The 22,897-nt window shown below is 43.5% G+C and overlaps 1 protein-coding gene across 4 annotated transcripts; it reads right to left on the bottom strand.

The window, feature by feature from the left end:
* Positions 1–1,303: 1,303 nt before the first annotated feature.
* LOC103973629 (pentatricopeptide repeat-containing protein At4g16835, mitochondrial) lies at positions 1,304–22,672 on the bottom strand. Of its 4 annotated transcripts, XM_065142247.1 has the most exons (6): positions 22,434–22,672; positions 20,461–22,356; positions 4,071–4,193; positions 3,730–3,824; positions 3,146–3,602; positions 1,304–3,018 (listed from the first exon to the last, which is right to left on the bottom strand). In XM_065142247.1, the coding sequence occupies exons 1-2, from the start codon at positions 22,440–22,442 to the stop codon at positions 20,581–20,583; spliced, it is 1,785 nt and encodes a 594-aa protein (XP_064998319.1). In that variant the 5' UTR covers positions 22,443–22,672; the 3' UTR covers positions 1,304–3,018; positions 3,146–3,602; positions 3,730–3,824; positions 4,071–4,193; positions 20,461–20,580. The 4 variants fall into 4 exon arrangements, with proteins under 4 accessions (XP_064998319.1, XP_064998317.1, XP_064998318.1 ...); XM_065142245.1 differs by lacking the exon at positions 22,434–22,672 and having other exon boundaries at positions 1,305–3,018; positions 20,461–22,427; XM_065142246.1 differs by lacking the exons at positions 3,730–3,824; positions 22,434–22,672 and having other exon boundaries at positions 1,305–3,018; positions 20,461–22,427.
* Positions 22,673–22,897: the final 225 nt, after the last annotated feature.

Here is a 22,897-nt window from a genome sequence, read left to right on the forward strand (position 1 = left end):
AAAAAATTAAAACACACTTAATTACAGAATTCATTTGATGTATAAAACATAATCAAATTTTATAGTAAACATTGATAAATTATCTAAAAATAGCAAAGACGATGGAATGATGATTCCTATTCATTGCAGAATTCATTTGATACATAAAACATATCAAATTTTATGGTAAACACTGATAAATTATCTAAAAATAGCAAAGACGATGGAATGATGATTCCTATTCATTGCAGAATTCATTTGATACATAAAACATATTAAATTTTATAGTAAACATTGATAAATCATCTAAAAATAGCAAAGACAATGGAATGATGATTCATATTCATTGCAGAATTCATTTGATACATAGAACATATCAAATTTTATAGTAAACATTGATAAATCATCTAAAAATAGCAAAGATGATGGAATGATGATTCCTATTCATTGCAGAATTCATTTGATACATAAAGCATACCAAATTTTATAGTAAACACTGATAAATCATCTAAAAATAGCAAAGACGATGGAATGATGATTCCTATTACAATTGACTATTAATGTGAAAATTTATATAGTTTGGAAGAAATTCATATTGTTATAAAATACACTTAATTGCATAATTGATTTGATGCATAAAACTTATCAACTTTTATAGTAAACACTAATAAATCATCTAAAAATAGCAAAGACGATGGAATGATGATTCCTATTCATTGCAGAATTCATTTGATACATAAAACATATCAAATTTTATAGTAAACATTGATAAATCATCTAAAAATAGCAAAGACGATGGAATAATGATTCATATTTATTGCAGAATTTATTTGATACAAAAAACATATCAAATTTTATAGTAAACACTGATAAATCATCTAAAAATAGCAAAGATGATGGAATGATGATTCCTATTCATTGTAGAATTCATTTGATACATAAAACATATCAAATTTTATAGTAAATATTGATAAATCATCTAAAAATAGTAAAGACGATGGAATGATGATTCCTATTCATTGCAGAATTCATTTGATACATAAAACATATCAAATTTTATAGTAAACATTGATAAATCATCTAAAAATAGTAAAGACGATGGAATGATGATTCCTATTCATTGCAGAATTCATTTGATACATAAAGCATATCAAATTTTATAGTAAACACTGATAAATCATCTAAAAATAGCAAAGACGATGGAATGATGATTCCTATTACAATTGACTATTAATGTGAAAATTTATATAGTTTGGAAGCAATTCATATTGTTATAAAATACACTAAATTGCATAATTCATTTGATGCATAAAACTTATCAACTTTTATAGTAAACACTAATAAATCATCTAAAAATAGCAAAGATAATGGAATGATGATTCCTATTACAATTGACTATTAATGTAAAAATTTTATATGGTTTGGAAGAACTTCATATTGTTATAAAATGAACTAAAATATACTTATTACAAAATCCCTGTAAAAATATTTAAATTCCATTGAAAAACTCATAAAATCCTCAAAAAATATAAAAAGGATACTGAAGTGAATGTTACTTTCATATTTGACTGCTGATTTGAAAGTTTCAGTTGATTTAGAGGAACTTCATGTCATTACAGTAAAAAATGAATAAAGATACACTCTATTATAAATTTAACATGAAAATGTACCAAATTCAATAAAATCATCCTAAAATAAAAAAAAAACTATAGTATCATATTTGAGTGCCATGGTGAAAGCCTATACTATTTACTTTTTATCCTATGATGCTTCTCTGTTAACGAACATTCTTTTTAAAATTTTTATTTTACCCTCTTATTCTAATCAAATAATTTAAAAAAAATTGATTCTTTGATACGAATTTTACCACTCCACCTATGTCTCCCCTCATTCCTCCTCTCTTCGTATCTACCTCCTCTCTATTCATCCTATCTCCTCTTTCACCTCCTCCTTCCTTACCTCATCTCTTCTCTCCTCTCTCATCTCCTAGTTTTTGAGAGCACCATAAATTTAAGGTGAAGGAGGCAATAGAGAAAGCTAAGGAAGCACTAGGGAACCTCGAGGCACTACAAACATATCTACTCCGTATCTACTCCGATGCATAGTTGAATTGGAGCTCTCCCTATGAATCCATTCCCTCTCTCTCTCTTTTATCATGTCACCACGATGAAGGCGATGAGACCATAAAGGCCCCCTTCTAAGCTAACCTACTTTAGAACTTGGTGCTCTCATCCTTACTGAAACACCCAATTGTCCCGTCCAACATTCTATCTACTCTCTCCAAAAGACAAAAAAAAAAAAAAAACTTCAAAGATACAAGGCACCCAAGACATCCACACAAAGCTACACGACATGATCATTGTAGTAGCAAACACTTACTGACGCACTGTAGCCTAAAATCCATGCTTTGCCACCTCAAGTTCGGTGTGTTATTTTTCTAGGTGGTGGGTTTTGCTCATGACTATGTTCATCATATTATTGTTGCCTGAGACAAAGAATATACCTATCTAGAAGCAGGATCAGATATGGAGAGGGTGTAACCGTTCCATTTAAGTTCCTCATCCATTATCATTAATTTTTAGAGAATATATCTATTCTCATTTAGTTCATCATTCATTATCATCAATTTTTTCATTTAGTATGATTTAAATATTTTAATTTTTTATTCATTATTAATGTAACCGTTATTATTAATTTTTTTTATTTATTATCATTAAATTTTTTTATTATAGTCCAAACATTACAAACTTGAATTAATTTTTGAACATTATGAAGTACAATCAACATGCCAAATATACTGATGCCAAACATTACACAGTAAGTACAATGGAAAAGGTTGTCATTGATGAAGAGCAGAAAGACACTGAACTAATCAACATGCCAAATATACTGATGTAAGGGAATCATGGTACTTACTGTGTAGCAAACTCTATTGGCAGTGGAAACATCGTACCTTATCATACTCATCGTACCTCATCATCATTCAAACTCTTTCAACAGACCAATAAAAACAACAAAACCAGCCAACAGATCCAACCACTGGAAAAAGGTCAAATTATGATAAGTCAAATATCAGCAGGTAGATTATCGACTCATTATGAGAAGTCAGATTAATTTACATAAGAGAAAGAATGAATATAGATCAAATGACTCTCATTGTATCTACCGCAGCTTGTGATGATAAGTTGGTATGAGGTTGAGGTGGTACGTTGATCGACTCCAAAGCAATGTTTTCCACTGACGTTGATGATGTTCAATTGGAGGGGATCAGACAGTCTGATTTAGGTTGGGATGCCGGTTGAGGGATATTTCATGAAATTTGGGGAACAAGCAGCATAATCAGCTTGAAAGTAGTACACTGCATGGTTGCGGGTAGTATTCACTGATATGGTGAGGGATCATGCTGGCAAACCTGGCCCTTCAGTTTGGCTGAAATCCCAACCTACTTATAAACTAAGCTCAAAGCATTAATTGCATGAAACAAATTCATATCATTAGCAGTATCGAAGAAAGGCAAGGATCACAGTACTTAAGGTAGCTAGTGCCTCCTTACAAAATCGAGTTTGAGGCAAAGGTGGAGAGGCTTCTGAACATTTTGATCGAAATAAATCAGGGCTCTGAACCTGCAAATTATAGAAAGGATGGGAATTGATGAGCTACTATTGGAGTATGATCCAAAAACCTCCACTTGCTAGAGTAATTTTAATCAATATTCACATAAGAAGGACATTGATGGATATGAATGATTACCATATTATCATCATCCCTCAAAGAATGTTTATTCTTCTACAACACTTAATGGTCTAAACGAAATTGGAGCTGCTGAGATTTATAGTGCTAACCATCTGAAAAATATAAATACATTGTTGTAAAAAATGATGGATGAGCAAGAACAAAGGCAATTGTTGAGCCCAATCTCCCTTGGAAATAAAGCTAACCTTACTAGGCCACTGATAAAGTAATTAAAAAGGCTTGATCAACGCTTTTTCTTACTAGGATTATTCTGTCAAAAGGATATATTACCAATACTTCCATCTTTGAACATGGGCATTCATCATCTGACTATTGACTACATGGACTAACAGAATTACCTTTTCTTAAACTCCTTTCTTTCATGGTTCAAGAAAAATTGTAAGACAATGATGCTTTCCTCTGGAGATACCAAGAAGTCAACTGTACTCCAATTGAAGATTACTCCCAAGTCCAAATAATATCTGCGCAAGGGGACAATTTTATCAATAGATAATTAATCCAAAACATGTATCAAGATTATCCAATTCTTCTGTTTAGAAAAGTGTTATAAAAAAGAAAATCAAAGTCTCAACTCCATCAAGGCAGTAACCTTAGTTGGTTTGATAAATAATTTCATTCATTATGTTGAGCTTTCTCTAGAGTTGAGCTCAAGATATGGTACCCAACATCTCAACCAATCAAAGTTGACATTAGTAGTCAACCAAGGATAAATTATTTGGTTAGTTAACCGTTTATTTCAAGGTTCGTCGTGTCGACCTATACCGCCTGGGTATAGGCGGTATGTACTAATCCGATAGGGGATTGGAACGCGGATCGTCCTCTACAGGACAATACCATTATATGACCCCATATCGAGCGATATAAGGTCTGTACAAGTGCTAACGGTCGAAATCCGATCGTTACTGACCTCTATTGATCGATAATAGTCGGATTTCGATGTTACCGATCAAGGGCTGAGATTTTCCTATTTCAAACGGTCAAATTGACCATTTGAACCCTAGGAAAGGGTTTTTAAACCATTTCCTCTCCCCTCTTTCAACTCATTTCACTCTCTCAAACTCTTTCTCACTCACATCTCTCTCTCATTCTCACATTTTCATTCTCTTAAACTCAATAAAGTTATGATTTATGGATTAGATCAGATTTGGGAAGCTAATTTGGAAGGATTAAGAGGAAAAAACACTATAATCAAGAGGAACTAGAGACACCCAACCGTTATAGTCATCTGCTAGCATACAAAGGCAAAGGCAAAGGCAAAGGTAGTAACATCAGCTATACCATTGGAAAGAATCAAGTTGGGCGATGAGACACCTTCGCAATCACATTTGACAACCCACTCAGTCCAGAGACATGGTAGCGACGTGGACAGTAGTGCCTTGACCAATGATGGCAACGATGCCGGGGAGTCGATGGACCCGTCTATACAATTTGAGAGTAGTGTATAGACAGAGTAGCAGTATTTTACATATGACATCCAAGATTTAGATCATTTAACTCGACAAGGTACTAATCAAGTTTATACACGGAGGGAAAAGGCAGTGGATGATTTTGAGTAGATGCAACAGAGCCTATACGACATATACACAGAGCAAAGTTCATTGTATTCACACCCGTCGTATAATGGACAATCTTATGACTAACAACAGTATGGTGATAGTTGGTCATACTTCTCCGAGCAATAGAACTGTTACGGACAAAACTGTAAATGAGGTGTTTGAAGTAATAGTCATGTATGTCCGTGTCTTTCGGTTTTGTTCATGCTTTGCACAACATGTAAAATGCTCCATTTTCTTTGGTTTTAGTGGCCATCTTAGGTTTATAAACAAAGGTTATGTTATGTGGGCACTTGTGGGTATTTCGATCTGTAGTGAACCGTTTTGGATCCTTTTTTATGCGATCGTTCAGAGCTTGTGAAGTCTGCTTGTAATTTGCATTGGCTATGAAGTGTTTGCTGAAATGATTGCTTGTGGATGCTAAGTGAGACGCTTTCTCTAACTCGTTTTCTTTTTTGTAGGTCCTATGAGACTATAGGAGATTTCGAGGAGGCTAACCTTTGCGGACGGACACACAATGGTGCTGCACGACTTACGCAAAACTAGCTAAGTACGTGACATATGGTATCAGAGCAGGATAAGCACACATAAAAACACTTGGCATGCAAACGTGGGGGACCTAACGGGGCCACGTTGATGGTAGCTAGCACGCGTGACCGTTTGGGGGAAACAGGCATAGAGATGTAAGGAAAAGAAGTCGCTCAAATGAGCGGGCATCTGAGATTGGCATTTAGAGGAATGACCCACCCTTCGCGCAAAAGGCACCACAAGGACAAGCAAGCTAGGAAGAATACGTAGCGCACAAAGGTTGGGATGACTAAGTTCGAGTTACGGCTCGACGTTGGCAACCATACTTGATGGTGCTCAAGGCAAGTGAGGCGCTTGGTAAAGGATGAGACCGTGCAAAGTGGAATGGGTTGTTCATCAATCAAAAGAGTTATGCAAAGCTCACAGAGGTGAGGGGAATTGCTAACTCGAAGAATTTGGTACTCATGCAAGGGCTTGTATACAGACTATGGAATGTTCGTGGCCATCCCAAGGCGACTGAAACTCGGTGTCATGGAGCATTGAGACTTTTTCTTTGACATGAGAAGGATACGTCCTGTCACGGACTTAGTTGGTTTTGCCTAAGTCGTGCGGCACCCTTGCGTGTCCGTCTGCAAAGGTCAGCCTCCCCGAAGCCTCCCATGGTCCCTTAAGACCCACAAAAAAGAAAACGGGTTAGAGAAAACGCCTTACTCGGGATCCACAAGTAAACATTTCCGAAAACACTTCATAGACAATGCAAATTACAAATAGACTTTATAAGCTCTGAACAGTTACACAACAAAGGGTCAAAATGGTCCACTATAGACCGAAAATCTCTCACAAGTGTCCACATGACATAACCTTTATTTACAAGCCTAAACCGGCCACCAACCCAACTACAATTGGACTATTAAGCCTTCGGCCGTCCCTCTACATGCTGTGCAAAGCATGAACATACCAAAAGACACAGACATACATAAGCATTACATCAAACATCCTGTTTAGAAGTTTGTCCGTGACATTCTCCCCCACTTATTCCTTTGACGTCCTCGTCGAAGCCTTTGCCGACACTGCAACTCCTTGCCTTTGCTGAGTCTTCAATCTTCTGCTCTAGTTGCAATGCGCCTCCTGGCTCCCAACTGCTCTCCGCTGCTGTTTTTGAGTAGTCGAACCTTTGATCCGCCATGCTGCTTCAACTCGCCAATGACTCTGACTCTAGTGTGGGGTTGGCTGAGTTGTGTTAATCCTTGTTGGTTCCTGCGGATCCTCCAGATGAAGGAAAATACCATCATTACTCTGCGCTAGTCTCTCAAATGCCCCATGCTGCTTGAACTGGGTGGATGTTTGTTGGAGCTTTAACAAGCATCACCTCGTAAACTTCTAAAGTTTTGGGTCCTTCCTCCACAAAATTTGCCCATTGACTCTTCTTTCACTTAGTTGTCACTTCCAAGTAGATTCGCATCACTTTCGCTTTCGATTGGCATTTCGTTGGGAAATGAAACGAACAATCTACTCTCAGTAGCACTGATCACCATTAGTGAGGATTTGACAACTATTGTCTTCTATTATCTTCGAAGGGTCTTTGAACCTGTGCAAAGCTCTTCTACTGGATAAATAAGAGAATTGGGGTACTCGGTTTCGCCCATTCTCTTAATGGTTGAGAAGGCAATGGTTACTTGACTTCGCTCGCCTCCTCAAGGTTGTCCTCCATGCATCGAGCTGGTTACTGGCCTTCGCCTGCTCTTTGCTCATACTTCTGAAGCACTTGAAGTGTTTGCACTCCTTGCATTGAGTTAGTTACTGTGATTCACCTTCTCAATGCCATTGAACTTCTAGAATGCAGGAAGTTTTCACCCCAACTTGGAGTAATTCTCTAATAGATTTGGTCGCCTCTGGGATTGTACCATCTTCTCTATCAACCCTGCCGTCTACTCCATTGAGTAACAAAGGTATAGTACCGCGTACTGCCTGCTTTGTTCCTTGGTCGTGCACTATTGCATTACCTGAAGCCCTTCACTTTCGGCTATCTTGATGAGAAGCTCGTTGACACCGGTCTTACGAAGTTCCTTGGCCTTTGCCCTTCAGCCTTGTCTCGGTACCTGGAGTTTGCCTCTGCATGCTCCACCTTCTCGGTCCCTTTCACGACCAAGCGCTCTCCCTCCATGAGAGCAAGGGATCAATGACTTTCACAGAAGTCCCGCCTCTGCAGTACCATAGCGCTGCCATGCCCATGGCCCTACTATTCGTCGCCTCGCATCTGCATCCCTTTTCTTAACGATCAATAGATATGTCTTTGTGGCACTCCTCTAAGTCCATCTCCATTCTAACTGATACTTGATTTTGGGTAGCTAAGTCCCTCTGGACTCGTCGTCGCTTCCTCGCTCCTTTCGACCCCTTGCTTCAACACCTTTGTGTTATCCAAGCAGCTCCCTTTGGTCGATGGAAAGACAGACTGCAACTCCCATGCATGGCCTCTGCCATCACGTTGTAGGATTTGCACCGATTCTGTTCTCCTTAGCTTCCTTGGTAGCAACGTTCGCTTACTCGACCTTGTCCTCTGACTTGCCGGGCTCCCTTAAGCGAATATGGGCTCTAGAGCAGTCCAACTCTCCAGTTGCTTCGATTATACCTTTGCATGATCAAGTCCCTCCTATGGGACTCACTGGTACATGCATTCAAACTTTTTCCCTGGTGGAACACAGCCCCCATATGTTGATGACCAAGGCTTTCATCCGATGCAAAATTCGATGCACGTACGGAAGACCCGCCTCTGCGGTACCATGGCCTTCGCTCCTTGAATCCATAGCCCTTCTTGCCGTTGTGTTGCTCACCGAAGTGGAGTTTCCAGTAGCTCCCGATCATACCTCCGTATGATCTAGTCTCTCACGAGATTATGTCGTGTGTATTGCATTGCTATGAACTATTCCACCACGATCCGCTGCACCATGTCACCTCCTGGTGACATCTTTATTGCATTCTGATCCTTGTGGGATGAACTCGAATTATGATCCCTCCATGTGTGGCCTCTGCCAATAAATCGCAGGGTCTCTTCCACCTTCGATTTTGTTCGCTCCTTTGGCAATCGACCTTCATCCACCCACTCTTGGGTCACACCTAGATGAAGCACCACTCTAGGACAATCCGTCGCCTAGTAGCTCCCGAAGTCCACCGACTTCGCTGAAAATGGTGCACCATTGTCTGGATCCTAGGCCTCTGCCCCTACCAGCACAATCTTCGTTGCGCACCGCTTCTTGCCTGGAAACTTGACTGACAACTCTGTGGCATATTCTTCAAGAGTATCCGCCTCCGCGTCTTCTTGCCCTGTGCCAAGGCCTTTTAAACTCAACTTCGCCTCCACAAGTTGAGTCGCCTTGGTTCCTCCATCAAATGCTTCTCCGAGAAAAGGTGCATGTGCCCAGAAGCTCCCTTCGTCTTTGACACCATGTAAGATGAGTCCACTCCGTCAGAATGAAGAACCCATGGAACAACATGATCCTGCTCTTGCCTCTGCAAGAGTTCATGTCCTTGACCTCTATCCAAGGAAAGCACTGTGCCTCCGCTCTATGTTCCATCTTCTATGCTCGACTTGGGTACTTTGCCAAGTTACACTTAAGTTGCTCCGCTCCTCGTTTTTGCATTGAGTTGATGGTGGCCCTCGCGCCCACCATTCCACGGGTCAGCCCTCCCTTGAGTCTGACCTTCATATCGACTCCAAGTGTGCCTTCATTTGTGTTGCTTTGGGTCGCTCCCCCACTTGATCTCGCAATGCATCCACCAATGCATTCTCTCAAGCGAGATCATGCGACGACTCCTCGTCGCTTGCTCGGTCCATTTAGCTTCGTGGAGTTGTTGTTTGTTGAGGTACTCCTCCTCAACATGTACGATCTGTCCCACATGATTCTCCCTCTGGAGAGCCGGGACTTATCCCTTCTGGATAATTGTCACGTTGGAGCAACATCTCTCTTCGTTTCAGAGACCACCATCCCCTTGGACTACTCCGATTTGCTGAATAAACTGTGCATTATTTTGCCTCCTGCAAACGCACTTGCTAGATTGTGACTCCACGTCAATACAGCCCTCGCTGCACCACTCAAGGCCTAGCAACATGCTGAACTCGTTGCACACTTCAGCCTCCTATGGACGTATCCTTCACATGCCAAAGAGAAAGTTTCAATGCTCCATTGTCACGACCTTAGCTGGTTTTGCCTAAGTCGTGCAACACCCTTGCGCGTCCGTCCGCAAAGGTCAGCCTCCCCGAAGCCTCCCATTGTCCCTTAGGACCAACAAAAGAGAGAACGGGTTAAAGAGAACGCCTCAATCGGGATCCACAAGCAAACATGTCCGAAAAACACTTCATAGACAATGCAAATTACAAACAGACTTTACAAGCTCTGAACAGTGGCACAACAAAGGGTAAAATGGTCCATTACAAATCGAAAAGCTCTCGCACGTGTCCACATGACACAACCTTTATTTACAAGCCTAAAGAGGCCACCAACCCAACTAAAATGGGACTTATAAGCCTTCGGCTGCCCCTCTACACGCTGTACAAGGCATGAACATGCCAATAGACATGGACAGATATAAGCATTACATCAAACATCCTGTTTCAAAGTTTGTCCGTGACATTCTTCCCCACTTATCCCTTCGACGTCCTCGTCGAAGCCTTTGTGAACACTACAACTCTTCGCCTTTGCTGAGTCTTCAATCTTCTGTTCCAGCTGCAATGCGCCTCCTGGCTCCCAGCTGCTCTCCGCTGCTGTTTCTGAGTAGTCGAACCTTTGATCCGCCATGCTGCTTCAACTCGCCAATGACTCTGACTCTGGTGTGGGGTTGGCTGAGTTGTATTGATCCTCGTTGATTCCTGCGGATCCACCAAATGAAGGAAAAGACCATCCTTACTGTGCCAGTCTCTCAAAATTTCCACATGCTGCTTGAACTGGGTGGATGCTTGTTGGAGCTTTAACGAGCATCGCCTCGTAAACTTCTGAAGTTTTGGGTCCTTCCTCCACAAAATCTGCTCATTGACTCTTCTTTCAGTTAGTTGTCACATCCAAGTAGGTTCGCATCACTTCCGCTTTCGATTGGCATTTCGTTGGGAAATGAGGCGGACAATCTACTCTCAGTAGCACTGATCACCGTTGGTGAGGATTTGACAACTATTGTCTTCCATTATCTTCGAAGGGTCTTTGAACTTGTGCAGCGCTCCTCTGCTAGATAGATAAGAGAATTGGGGTACTCGGTTTCGCCCATTCTCTTAAGAGTTGAGAAGGCAAAAGTTACTTGACTTCGCCCGCCTCCTCGAGGTTGTACTTCATGCATCGAGCTGGTTACTGGCCTTCGCCTGCTCTTTGCTCACACTTCTGAAGCACTTGAAGTGTTTGCACTCCTTGCGTTGAGTTAGCTACTATGATTCACCTTCTCAATGCCATCGAACTTCTGGAATGCGGGAAGTTTTCACCCCAACTTGGAGTAATTCTCTGATAGATGAGGTCGCCTCTGGGATTGTACCATCTTCTCCATCAACCCTGCTGCCTACTCCACTGAGTAGCAAAGGTACAGCACCGCGTACTTCCTGCTTCGTTCCTTGGTCGTGCACTCTTGCATGACCCGAAGTCCTTTACTTACGGCTATCTTGATGAGAAACTTGTTGACACCGGTCTTACGAAGTTTCTTGGCCTCTGCCCTTCAGCCTTGTCTCGGTACTTGGAGATTGCCTCTGCATGCTCCACCTCCTCGGCCCCTTTCACGACCAAGCGCTCTCCCTCCATGAGAGCAAGGGATCAATGACTTGCACGGAAGTCCCGCCTCTGCGGTACCATGGCGCTGCCATGCCCATGGCCCTACTATCCGTCGCCTCGCCTCTGTATCCCTTTTCTTCACAATCAGTAGAGATGTCTCCGTGGCAATCCTCTGAGTCCACATCCATTCTAACTGATGCTTGATTTTGGGTAGCTAAGTCCCTCTGGACTCATCGTCGCTTCCTCGCCCCTTTCGACCCCCTGCTTCAACACCTCTGTGTTCTCCAAGCAGTCCGTTTGGTCGATGGAAAGACAGACTACAACTCCCATGCATGGCCTCTGCCATCACGTTGTAGAGTTTGCACCGATTCTGTTCTCCTTAGCTTCCTTGGTAGCAACGTTCGCTTACTCGACCTTGTCCTCTGACTTGTCGGGCTCCCTTAAGCGAATATGAGCTCTGGAGAAGTCCAACTCTCCAGCTGCTTCGATCATACCTCTGCATGATCAAGTCCCTCCCATGGAACTCACTGGTACTTGCATTCGAACTTTTCCCTTGGTGGAACCCAACCCCCATATGCTGATGACCAAGGTTTTCATTCGATGCAAAATTCGGTGCACGCCCGGAAGACCCGCCTCTGCGGTACCATGGCCTTCACTCCTTGAATCCATAGCCCTTCTTGCCGTCGTGTTGTTCACCAAAGCTGAGCTCCCAATAGCTCCCGATCATACCTCCATATGATCTCATCCCTCACGGGACAGATTGTGTGTATCGCATTGCCACGAACTGTTCCACCACGATCCGCTGCACCTTGTCGCCTCCTAGTGACATCTCCATTGCATTCTGATCCTTGTGGAATAAACTCGAATTGTGAACCCTCCATGTGTGGCCTCTGCCAATACATCGCAGGGTCCCTTCCACCTTCGATTTTGTTCTCTCCTCTGGCAATCGACCTTCATCCACCCACTCCCGGGTCACACTTAGATGAAGCACCGCTCTAGGACAGTCCGTCGCCTAGTAGCTCTCGAAGTCCACCGACTTCACTGTAATCTGTGCACCATTGTCTGGATCCTGGGCCTCTGCCCCTACCAGCACAATCTCCGCTGCGCACTGCTTCCTTCATAGCAACTCAAATGGTAACACTGTGGCATATTCTTCAAGAGTGCCCGCCTCTGCGTCCTCTTGCCCCGTGCTAAGGCCCTTCTGAACCCAACTTCGCCTCCGCGAATTGAGTCGCCTTAGTTCCTCCATCAAATGCTTCTCCGAGATAAGGTGCATGTGCCCCGAAGCTCCCTTCGTCTTTGGCACCATGCAAGATGAGTCCGCTCCGTCAGAATGAAGGACCCATGGAACAACATGATCCTACTCTTGCCTCTGCAAGAGTTCATATCCTTGACCTCTGTCTAAGAAAAGCACTGTGCCTCTGCTCCATGTTCCAACTTCTATGCTGGCTCCCTTCATGCGGCTTGGGTACTTCGCCAAGTTACACCCAAGTTGCTCCGCTCCTCGTTTTTGCATTGAGTCGATGGTGGCTCTCGCACCCACCATTTCACGGGTCAGCCCTCCCTTGAGTCCGATCTCCACATCGACTCCAAGTGTACCTTCATTTAAGTTGTTTTAGGTCGCTCGCCCACTTGATCTCGCAATGCATCCACCAATGCATTCTCTCGACGAGATCATGCGACAACTCCTCGCCGCTTGCTCAGTCTACCGAGCTTCGTGGAGTTGTTGTTTGTTGAGGTACTCCTCAACATGTGAGGTCCGTCTCATATGATTCTCCCTTTGGAGAGCCGGGAGTTATCCCTCCTGGATAACTACCCTGTTGGAGCAACATCTCTCTTCATTTCGGAGACCACCATCCCCTTGGACTACTCCGATCTGCTGAACAAACTGTGCATTGTTCTGCCTCCTGCAAACGCACTTGCTAGATTGTGACTCCACGTCCATACAGCCCCCGCTGCACCCCTCAAGGCCTAGCAACATGCTGAACTCATTGCACACTTCAGCCTCCTACGGACGTATCCTTCACATGACGAAGAGAAAGTTTCAATGCTCCATGGCGCCGAGTCTCGGTCGCCTTGGGATGGCCACGAACATTCCATCGTCCGCATACAAGCCCATGTATGAGTACCAAATTCTTCGAGTTAGCAATTCCCCTCACCTCTGTGAGCTTTGCATAACTCTTTTGGTCGTTGAGCAACTCATTCCACCTTGGATGGTCTCATTCTTGCCAAGCGCCTCGCTTGCCTAGAGCACCATCAAGTATAGTTGTCAACGTTGAGCCGTAGCTCAAACTCAGCCATCCCAACCTTTGTGTGCTCCAAATTCTTCCAAGCTTGCCTGTTCTCGTGGTGCCTCTTGCGCGAAGGGTTGGCCATTCCTCTGAATGCCAATCTCAGATGCTCGCTCCTCTGAGCGACTCTTTTCCCTACATCTCCATGCCCATTTTCCCTCAAACGATCGCGCGTGTGCTGACTGCCCTCAACGCAGCCCCACTAGGTCCCCCACGTTTGCATGTCAAGTGTTTCTATGAGTGCTTGTCCTGCTCTGATACCATAATGTCACGACCTTAGCTGGTTTTGCCTAAGTCGTGCGACACCCTTGCGCGTCCGTCCGCAAAGGTCAGCCTCCCCGAAGCCTCCCATTGTCCCTTAGGACCAACAAAAGAGAGAACGGGTTAAAGAGAACGCCTCAATCGGGATCCACAAGCAAACATGTTCGAAAAAAACTTCATAGACAATGCAAATTACAAACAGACTTTACAAGCTCTGAACAATGGCACAACAAAGGGTAAAATGGTCCATTACAGACCGAAAAGCTCTCGCACGTGTCCACATGACACAACCTTTATTTACAAGCCTAAAGAGGCCACCAACCCAACTAAAATGAGACTTATAAGCCTTCGGCTGCCCCTCTACACGCTGTACAAGGCATGAACATGCCAACAGACACGGACAGATATAAGCATTACATCAAACATCCTGTTTCAAAGTTTGTCCGTGACACCATGGCGCCGAGTTTCGGTCGCCTTGGGATGGCCACGAACATTCCATAGTCCGCATACAAGCCCATGCATGAGTACCGAATTCTTCGAGTTAGCAATTCCCCTCACCTCTGTGAGCTTTGCACAACTCTTTCGGTCACTGAGCAACTCATTGCACCTTGCATGGTCTTATCCTTTACCAAGCGCTTCGCTTGCCTTGAGCACCATCAAGTATAGTTGTTAACGTTAGGCCGTAGCTCAAACTCAGCCATCCCAACCTTTGTGCACTCCGTATTCTTCTAAGCTTGCCTGTTCTCGTGGTGCCTCTTGCACGAAGGGTTGGCCATTCCTCTGAATGCCAATCTCAGATGCCCGCTCCTCCGAGCGACTCCTTTTCCCTACATTTCCATGCTCGTTTACCCCCAAACGGTCGTGCGTGTGTTGACTGCCCTCAACGCAGCCCTGCTAGGTCCCCCACGTTTGCATGCTAAGTGTTTCTACGAGTGCTTGTCCCGCTTTGATACCATCTGTCACGGACTTAGCTGGTTTTGCCTAAGTCATGCGACACCCTTGCGTGTCCGTCCGCAAAGGTCAACCTCCCCGAAGCCTCCCATGGTCCCTTAAGACCCACAAAAGAGAAAACGGGTTAGAGAAAACGCCTCACTCGGGATCCACAAGCAAACATTTCCGAAAACACTTCATAGACAATGCAAATAACAAACAGACTTTATAAGCTCTGAACAGTTGCACAACAAAGGGTCAAAATGGTCCACCACAGACCGAAAATCTCTCACAAGTGTCCACATGACATAACCTTTATTTACAAGCTTAAAGCGGCCACCAACCCAACTACAATTGGACTATTAAGTCTTCGGCCATCCCTCTATATGCTGTGCAAAGTATGAACATACCAAAAGACACGGACATACATAAGCATTACATAAAATATCCTGTTTAGAAGTTTGTCCGTGATAGTTCGTAGGAGGCTGATATGTGCAGCGAGTTCAGCATGTTGCTAAGCCTTGAGGGGTGCAACAGGGGCTGTATTGGCGAGGAATCCCAATCTAGCAAGTGCATTTGTGGGGGCAGAACAATGCATAGTTTGTTCAGCAAGGCGGAGTAGTCCAAGGGGATGGTGGTCTTCGAAACTTCCAGAGGGAAAGATGCGAAGAGAGAAGTTGCTCCAACGGGACAGATACCTTAGAGGGATAAGTTTCGATTCTCCAAAGGGAAAATCATGTGCAACGGACTGCACATGTTGAGCAGTACCTCAAGACAACAACCCTACAAAGCTCAACGGACCGAGCGAGTGACGATGAGTCATCATATGATTTCGCATGAGATAATGCATTGGTGGATACATTGTTAGATCAAGTGAGGGAGCGACCCAACGTAACACAAAATGAAGGTACACTTAGAGCCGATATGAAGATCAGGCTCAACGAAGGGCTGACCTGTGGAATGGTGGGCGCGAGGGCCACCATCAACTCTATGCAAATCGAGGAAATGAGCAACTTGGGTGTAACTTGGTGAAGTACCCAAGCCGCATGAAGGGAGTCAGCATAAAAGATGGAATATAGAGCAAAGGCATGAAGCTTTCCTTGAATAGAGGTCAAGGACTTAAACTTTTGTAGAGGCAAGAGCAGGATCATGTCGTTCCATGGGTCCCTCATTCTGATGAAGGGGACTCATCCTGCATGGTGCCAAAGACGAAGGGAGCTTTGAGGCACATACACTTTATCTCAGAGAAACATTTGACGAAGGAACCAAGGCGACTCAACTTGCGGAGATGAAGTTTGGTTTAGATGGCCTTGACATGGGGCAAGAGGACACGGAGGCGGGTACTTTTGAAGAATATGCCATAGTGCTACCATTTGAGTTGCCATGAAGGAAGCGGTGTACAGCGGAGATTGTGCCGGTGAGGGTAGAGGCCTAGGATCTAGATAATGGTGCACCAATTTAGCGAAGTTGGTGGACTTCAGGAGCTACTAAGTGATGGACTGTCTTAGAGCTATGCTTCGTCTGGGTGCGACCCGAGAGCGGCTGGACGAAGGTCGATTGCCAAAGGAGCAAACACAATCAAAGGTGGAAGAGGCCTTGCGATGTGTTAACAGAGGTCACACATGGAGGGATTGCAATTCGAGTTCACACAATGATTAGAATGCAATTGAGATATCACCAGGAGGGGACATGGTATAGCAGATTGTAGTGGAATAGTTCGTGGTAATGCGATACATACGAAACTAGTCCAGCGAGGGACTAGATCATACGAAGGTATAATTGGGAGCTATTGGGAGCTCCACTTCAGTGAACAACACGACAACAAGAAAGACTATGGATTCAATGAGTGAATGTCATGGTATCGCAGAGGAGGGTCTTTCGTACATGAATTGAATTTTGCATCGGATAAAAGCCTTGGTCATCAGCATATGGGGGTTGTGTACCACCAAGGGAGAATTTCGAATATAAGTACTAGTGAGTCCCAAGGGGGAACTTGATCATATAGAAGTATGATAAGAGCGACTGGAGAGTTGGATTGCTCCAGAGCTTATATTCACTTAAGGGAGCCCGACAAGTCAAAGGACAAGGCCGAGTAAGCGAATGTTGCTACCAAGGAAGCTAAATAGAACAGAATCGGTGTGAACCCTGCAACATGATGGCGGGGGCCATGCATGGGAGTTGCAGTCTATCTTTCCATCAACCAAGGAGAACTGTTTGGAAAACACAAAGGTGTTGAAGCAGTGGGTTGAAAGGAGCGAGGAAGCGACGATAAGTCTAGAGGGATTTAGCTACCCAAAACCAAGCATCGGTTAGAATGGAGGTGGACTCGGAGGAGTGCCACAAAGGCAGATCTACCGATCGTGAAGAAAAAAACGCAGATGTGAGGCGACGAATAGTAGGGCCATGGGCATGGTAGCGCCATGGTACCGCAAAGGCGGGACTTCTGTGAAGTCATCGATCTCTTATTATCATGGAGGGAGAGCGCTTGGTCGTGAAAGGGGCCGAGGAGGTGGAGAATGTAGAGGCAAACTCCAAGTACCAAGGCAAGGTTGAAGTGTAGAGGCCAAGGAACTTCGTAAGACCAGTGTCAACGAGCTTCTCATCAAGATAGCCAAAAGTAGAGGACTTCAGGCCAATGCAAGAGTGCTTGACCAAGGAACGAAGTAGGTAGTACATGGTGTTGTACCTTTGAAACTCAGAGGAGTAGGCAACAAAGATGATGGAGAAGATAGTACAATCCCAAAGATGACCAAAACTATTAGAGACTTGCTCCAAGTTGGGGTGAAAACTTCTTGTATTCCAAAAGTTCGATGGCATTAAGAAGGTGAATCACAGTAGCTAACTCAATGCAAGGAGTGCAAACACTTCGAGTTCTTCAGAAGTGTGAGCAAAAGAGCGAGGGAAGGTTGGCAACCAGCTCAATGCATGGAGGACAACCCTCAAGGAGGCGGGCGAACTTATGTAACTTTTGCCTTCTCAACTCGTAAGAGAATGGGCGAAACCGAGTACCTCAATTCTCTTATCTATCTAGCAGAGGAGCTTTACACAAGTTTAAAGACCCTTCGAAGAAACATAATGGAAGACAATAGTTGTCAAACCCTCACCATTGGTGATCAATGTTACTGAGAGTAGATTATCCGCTTCATTTTCAAATGGAATGTCAATCGAAAGTGGAAGTGATGCGAACCTACTTGGAAGTGACGACTATGTAGAAGAAGAATCAATAGGCAAATTTTATAGAGGATGGACCCAAAAACTTTAAAGTCTGCGAGGCGATGCTCATTAAAGCTTCAACAAGCATCTACCTAGTTCAAGCGGTATTAGCCATTTAAGAGACTGACGCATACTAAGGATGCTCTTTTCCTTCATCTGAGAGATCCGTAGGAAACAACATGGATCAGCACAACTCAGCCGACCCCACACCAAAGTCAAAGTCATTGACGAGTTGAAGCAGCACAGTAGATTAAAATTCAACTACTCAATAATAGTAGCAGAGGGCAGTTGGGAGCCAAGAAGCGTATTGCAACTAGAGCAGAAGATTGAAGACTCAGCAAAGGCGAGGAGATACAATGTCTGCAAAGGCTTCGATGAGGGCATCGAAGGAATAAGTGAGAGAGAATGTCATGGACAAAACTGTAAACAAAGTGTTTGAAGTAATGCTCATGTATGTTAGTGTCTTTCGATTTTGTTTATGCTTTACATAGCATGTAAAGGACTGATAGTAGGCTTAGCAACCCCATTTTCTTTGGTTTTGGTGGTCATCTTAGGCTTGCAAACAAATGTTGTGTCATGTGGGCACTTGTGGGTATTTCGGTATGTAGTGGACCATTTTGGACCCTTTGTTGTGCGACTGTTCAAAGTTTGTAAAGTTTATTTATAATTTGTATTGGCTATAAAGTGTTTGCTGACATGCTTGCTTGTAGATCCCAAATGAGACGCTTTCTCTAACTTGTTTTCTATTTTGTAGGTCCTAAGGGACCATAGGAGGTTTCAGGGAAACTAACTTTTGTGGACGGACACGTAAGGGTGCTGCACGACTTAAGCAAAACCAGCTAAGTATGTGATAGCACGTTAATCGATCTTATGATATAGAGCAGCAGATCGACAACGAAAGTAAGAGTTCTAACATTTTCTATACTCCACACCAATACATGTCACATTCATCCTAGCCTTAAGCGTCGTCTTAGACACATGTGGTTCACGACAATCAGACTACGACCATCACTACATTGTTGCACCAATGACATACGGTGTATCAATATATTATGTCGTTGGATCAATTTCAGGATTAAGTCCGACAAACATATCAAATTGATATACAGATACATAGGATCGAGGACCCCGATCCACTGGCTGTGGTGTCCCGTCGTTTTTTTTCTATGTTAGAACCAAGTATATCCATTGATTGATTACATAATTCATTTGAATCTTAAAGTTTAAGTTGTTTAAAAAAATAATCTAACAATTCAAATCATTTCCTTATAGATAATTCATTATTAACGGAAAGATCTGAAACGTACCACAAAATTACTCCTCAAAGCCTGAAAAAGATATATCATTGTTCTTTCCTAATTTAGATTATTTTTACTAAAATTATACTAAATTTATATTTATTTTCAACTTAAAAATCCTAATATAACTTTTTGTTCTTTCTATTTTCAGGTATATTTTGAGTTATTTTCAATGATTTTGGGCATATCGTCGATACACCCTGTTGTACCGACACATGGTACATCGATATGCCTTAATACATATCATACCAATGACTTGTCGGTACACTAATACATACCGATAAGACAAACCTTGGTTTATTTAATATGAAATGTTAGATTTGTTATCATAACAAAGACCAGAGTAACCATAACTATTTGATTGCTTTGGCTTCAACATATACACAATTTAATAAAATAGAACATTTTCTTTTGAGAGGGCGATAAACTAATTTGTCAAACCATTTATATTCGTGAAGCTTCATAAGCACAAAACAAGGATATGCAAGGATGTTTGGCCACAATAAGAAGAGAAAAAAGGCAACTTAAACCAAGACTTGCAAGGGTATTGCGATCAAGACATTATCCTAGTATATTCCAGTTAAGAATTGAGCAATAATAGCCCTATAAATAGTAGGTCTTGTGGTACCTATAAGACCTTTTTTTTGCTATTTCTGCTTTTTTTTCTGCAATAAAAAGTTTTTTTTGAACTCTCTAGTTCCGATCTTGGTAGAATTTTCTCCTCATTGAATTGGAAAAGCCCTAGTTTGAAGGGTTAATCCTAACATCTACTTGAGTGCCTAGAGAGGACTATATGCAGCATTTTCTTTTGTAGTCCTCCAAATAAAAAATCATCTAGCATCTTATAGGAATTTGAAATGCAATAAGAAAAGTAAATGTTTAATGCAGGATGATGAGGCATATTATTACTTACAATTTCAGGTTTTTTATTGCATCTTTTCATTCTTCCAATCACTTTGCATCAGTGGCCTTCTCAACAATTGAATCAAGAAGAAATCATTGCTGAAGTTCCTCACCAGTAATCTCCAGTTCCTCACCAGTAATCTCCACACGAGCAATTACCATTGCTGAAATGATGAAATCTAGTGGTGTCTCTGAGGATGATGTCACGCTTCTCAATCAAGGAAAGGAACTTAGCAGCATTGTGACAATCCCCACATACCCGAAGGTTCTTGAAGACTCGGAGTCTAGTCCCTTGCAAAGTGCTAATCAACCCAAAAGCAATAGCAAGTTTTTCACTATGCCTCATCAGCATTAGCTCCTTCTGATCCTCACCAACATCATGTAGATCAAAACTGAGGTCTGGCACATAGCCGACAGCCTTCATCCTCTTTTCCATCTCAGATAATTTCTGATGAATTAAGTCCAACTGTGGATGAATCCTGTCTCCAGATCTGAACTCATGGAAGATGCCCCTCACTTCGATCCAGCTGTACCCTGGCATTTTAACAATGTCATTCTGTTTCATGGACTTCCTCACTCTGGAAACATCCCCCCACTTGTTCATTGATGCATACACATTAGCAAGTTGAACATAAGCTCTTGCACTTTGTGGCTCTGACTCCACAAGTCTCTGTGCGGAAAACTCAGCGAATTCCAAACTTTTATGGATCCTACAAGCACCCAGCAAGTTTCCAAAGACAGCTGGATGTGGTTTGAATGGCATGGAGAGGATCAAGTCCACAGCTTTCCCAAGCGAACCAGCACGGCACAGGAGATCAACCATACATGAATAATGATCTGACTCAGGCTCCACACCATATTCTCTCTTCATTGACTCAAAGTATTGGATGCCGAGCTCCAGCAACCCTGCATGATTGCATGCAGTGAGTACTGCAACAAACGTGATGCAATTGGGTTCTACTCCCTCCCGTTTCATTGCATCAAATAACTCTATTGCTTTCACTCCATGCCCATGCTGTGCACACCCGGAAATCATAGCATTCCATGTAACTATATCCTTTGTCTGGATTCCATCGAACAGTACACATGCATCATCCAATTCTCCGCACTTGCAGTACATGCTCATCAACGAAGTGCCGACTGTAGAATTATGGATTAAAGACAATTTGTGAGCCAACTGATGGATCTGCTTGCCCAACGCAAGAGCTGACAGATTGCTGCACCCAAGAAGAGCGCTGCTGAGGGTCGACGGATTAGGTATGACTTGTGGGAACACTAGCATCTTCCGGAAGTGCTTCAACCCGTCCTCTGCTCGGTTGTTCTTAACGTACCCGGCGAGCATGGCATTCCAGGACACCAGATTTCTGGTAGGCATCGCGTCGAACAGCTCCTGGGCCTTCTCTATATTTTCAGCGTCCATGTATCCAGATATCATCGCCGTCCACAAGACCACATCGTTCTTATCGGGCGCTCTACGGAAGTGCTCCTCCGCCGAGTCCATGTCGCCGGCTCGTGCGAAACCCGACACGATTGCATTCCATGAGACGTGATTCTTCTGGGGCATCGCGGAGAAGAGCTGCCGGGCCTCATCCATGGCGCGGATCCGGGAGAAGCCCGATAGCATGGTGTTCCAGGAGGCGACGTCCTTGAGGGTCATGGCGTCGAAGAGGCGCCGGGCGCCGCGGAGGTCGGCGTTGATGAGGTGGCAGGAGAGGAGGGTGTTGTAGGAGACGACATCAGGGCAAGGGATCCTAGCGAACAGGCGGAGCGCCTCGTCGAGGCGGCCGTGCTTCTTGGAATAGCCGGCGAGAAGGGAGTTCCAGGATACGGTGTTTCTGCGGGGCATGGCGTTGAACACCTTGAGGGCGGAGCGGAGGTCGCCGCTGCGGACGTAAGCGGCGACAGCCTTGTTGGAGGCATGGACGGTGAGTGGGAGTCCCATGGAGCAGAAACAATGCCTAAACGTGGGGTTCAGTTCCGTACCTCTTCCATTAGCTTATGTTGGTCTGGGCCGGCGGGCGAAGACCACTCCAACTCTACATTTTTGCTGGACCAAATCTCACATGCAAATCAAAATCAACAGATGCTCTGACGACGCCTACCGATCCAAATAAAAAGTGTATACTTAAACGCAGAACCAACCAAAAAAGAAATATCACAGTTTCCTATCACCAGGTTCGGAATGAGCACGATAAGCTGAGATGTGAGCACAAACATTCCACTCCTCAAGCACAATGATCTACATGAAGTGGCAAACACTATACACGTCACTGATAATTAATATACCAAATTTAAAGAGAGCAACTAAGTTAAGGGCCATGAAGTAGAAACACAACAGCCAGCTTCGGTAATCACTGGCATGTTTAGTACATAAACGAGATGTTAAAAGCTATATATATATATATATATATATATATATATATATATATATATATATATATATATAT

The sequence above is a fragment of the Musa acuminata genome, chromosome BXJ3-3 (genome assembly GCF_036884655.1).
Source record: "Musa acuminata AAA Group cultivar baxijiao chromosome BXJ3-3, Cavendish_Baxijiao_AAA, whole genome shotgun sequence".
Classification (NCBI taxonomy): domain Eukaryota; kingdom Viridiplantae; phylum Streptophyta; class Magnoliopsida; order Zingiberales; family Musaceae; genus Musa; species Musa acuminata.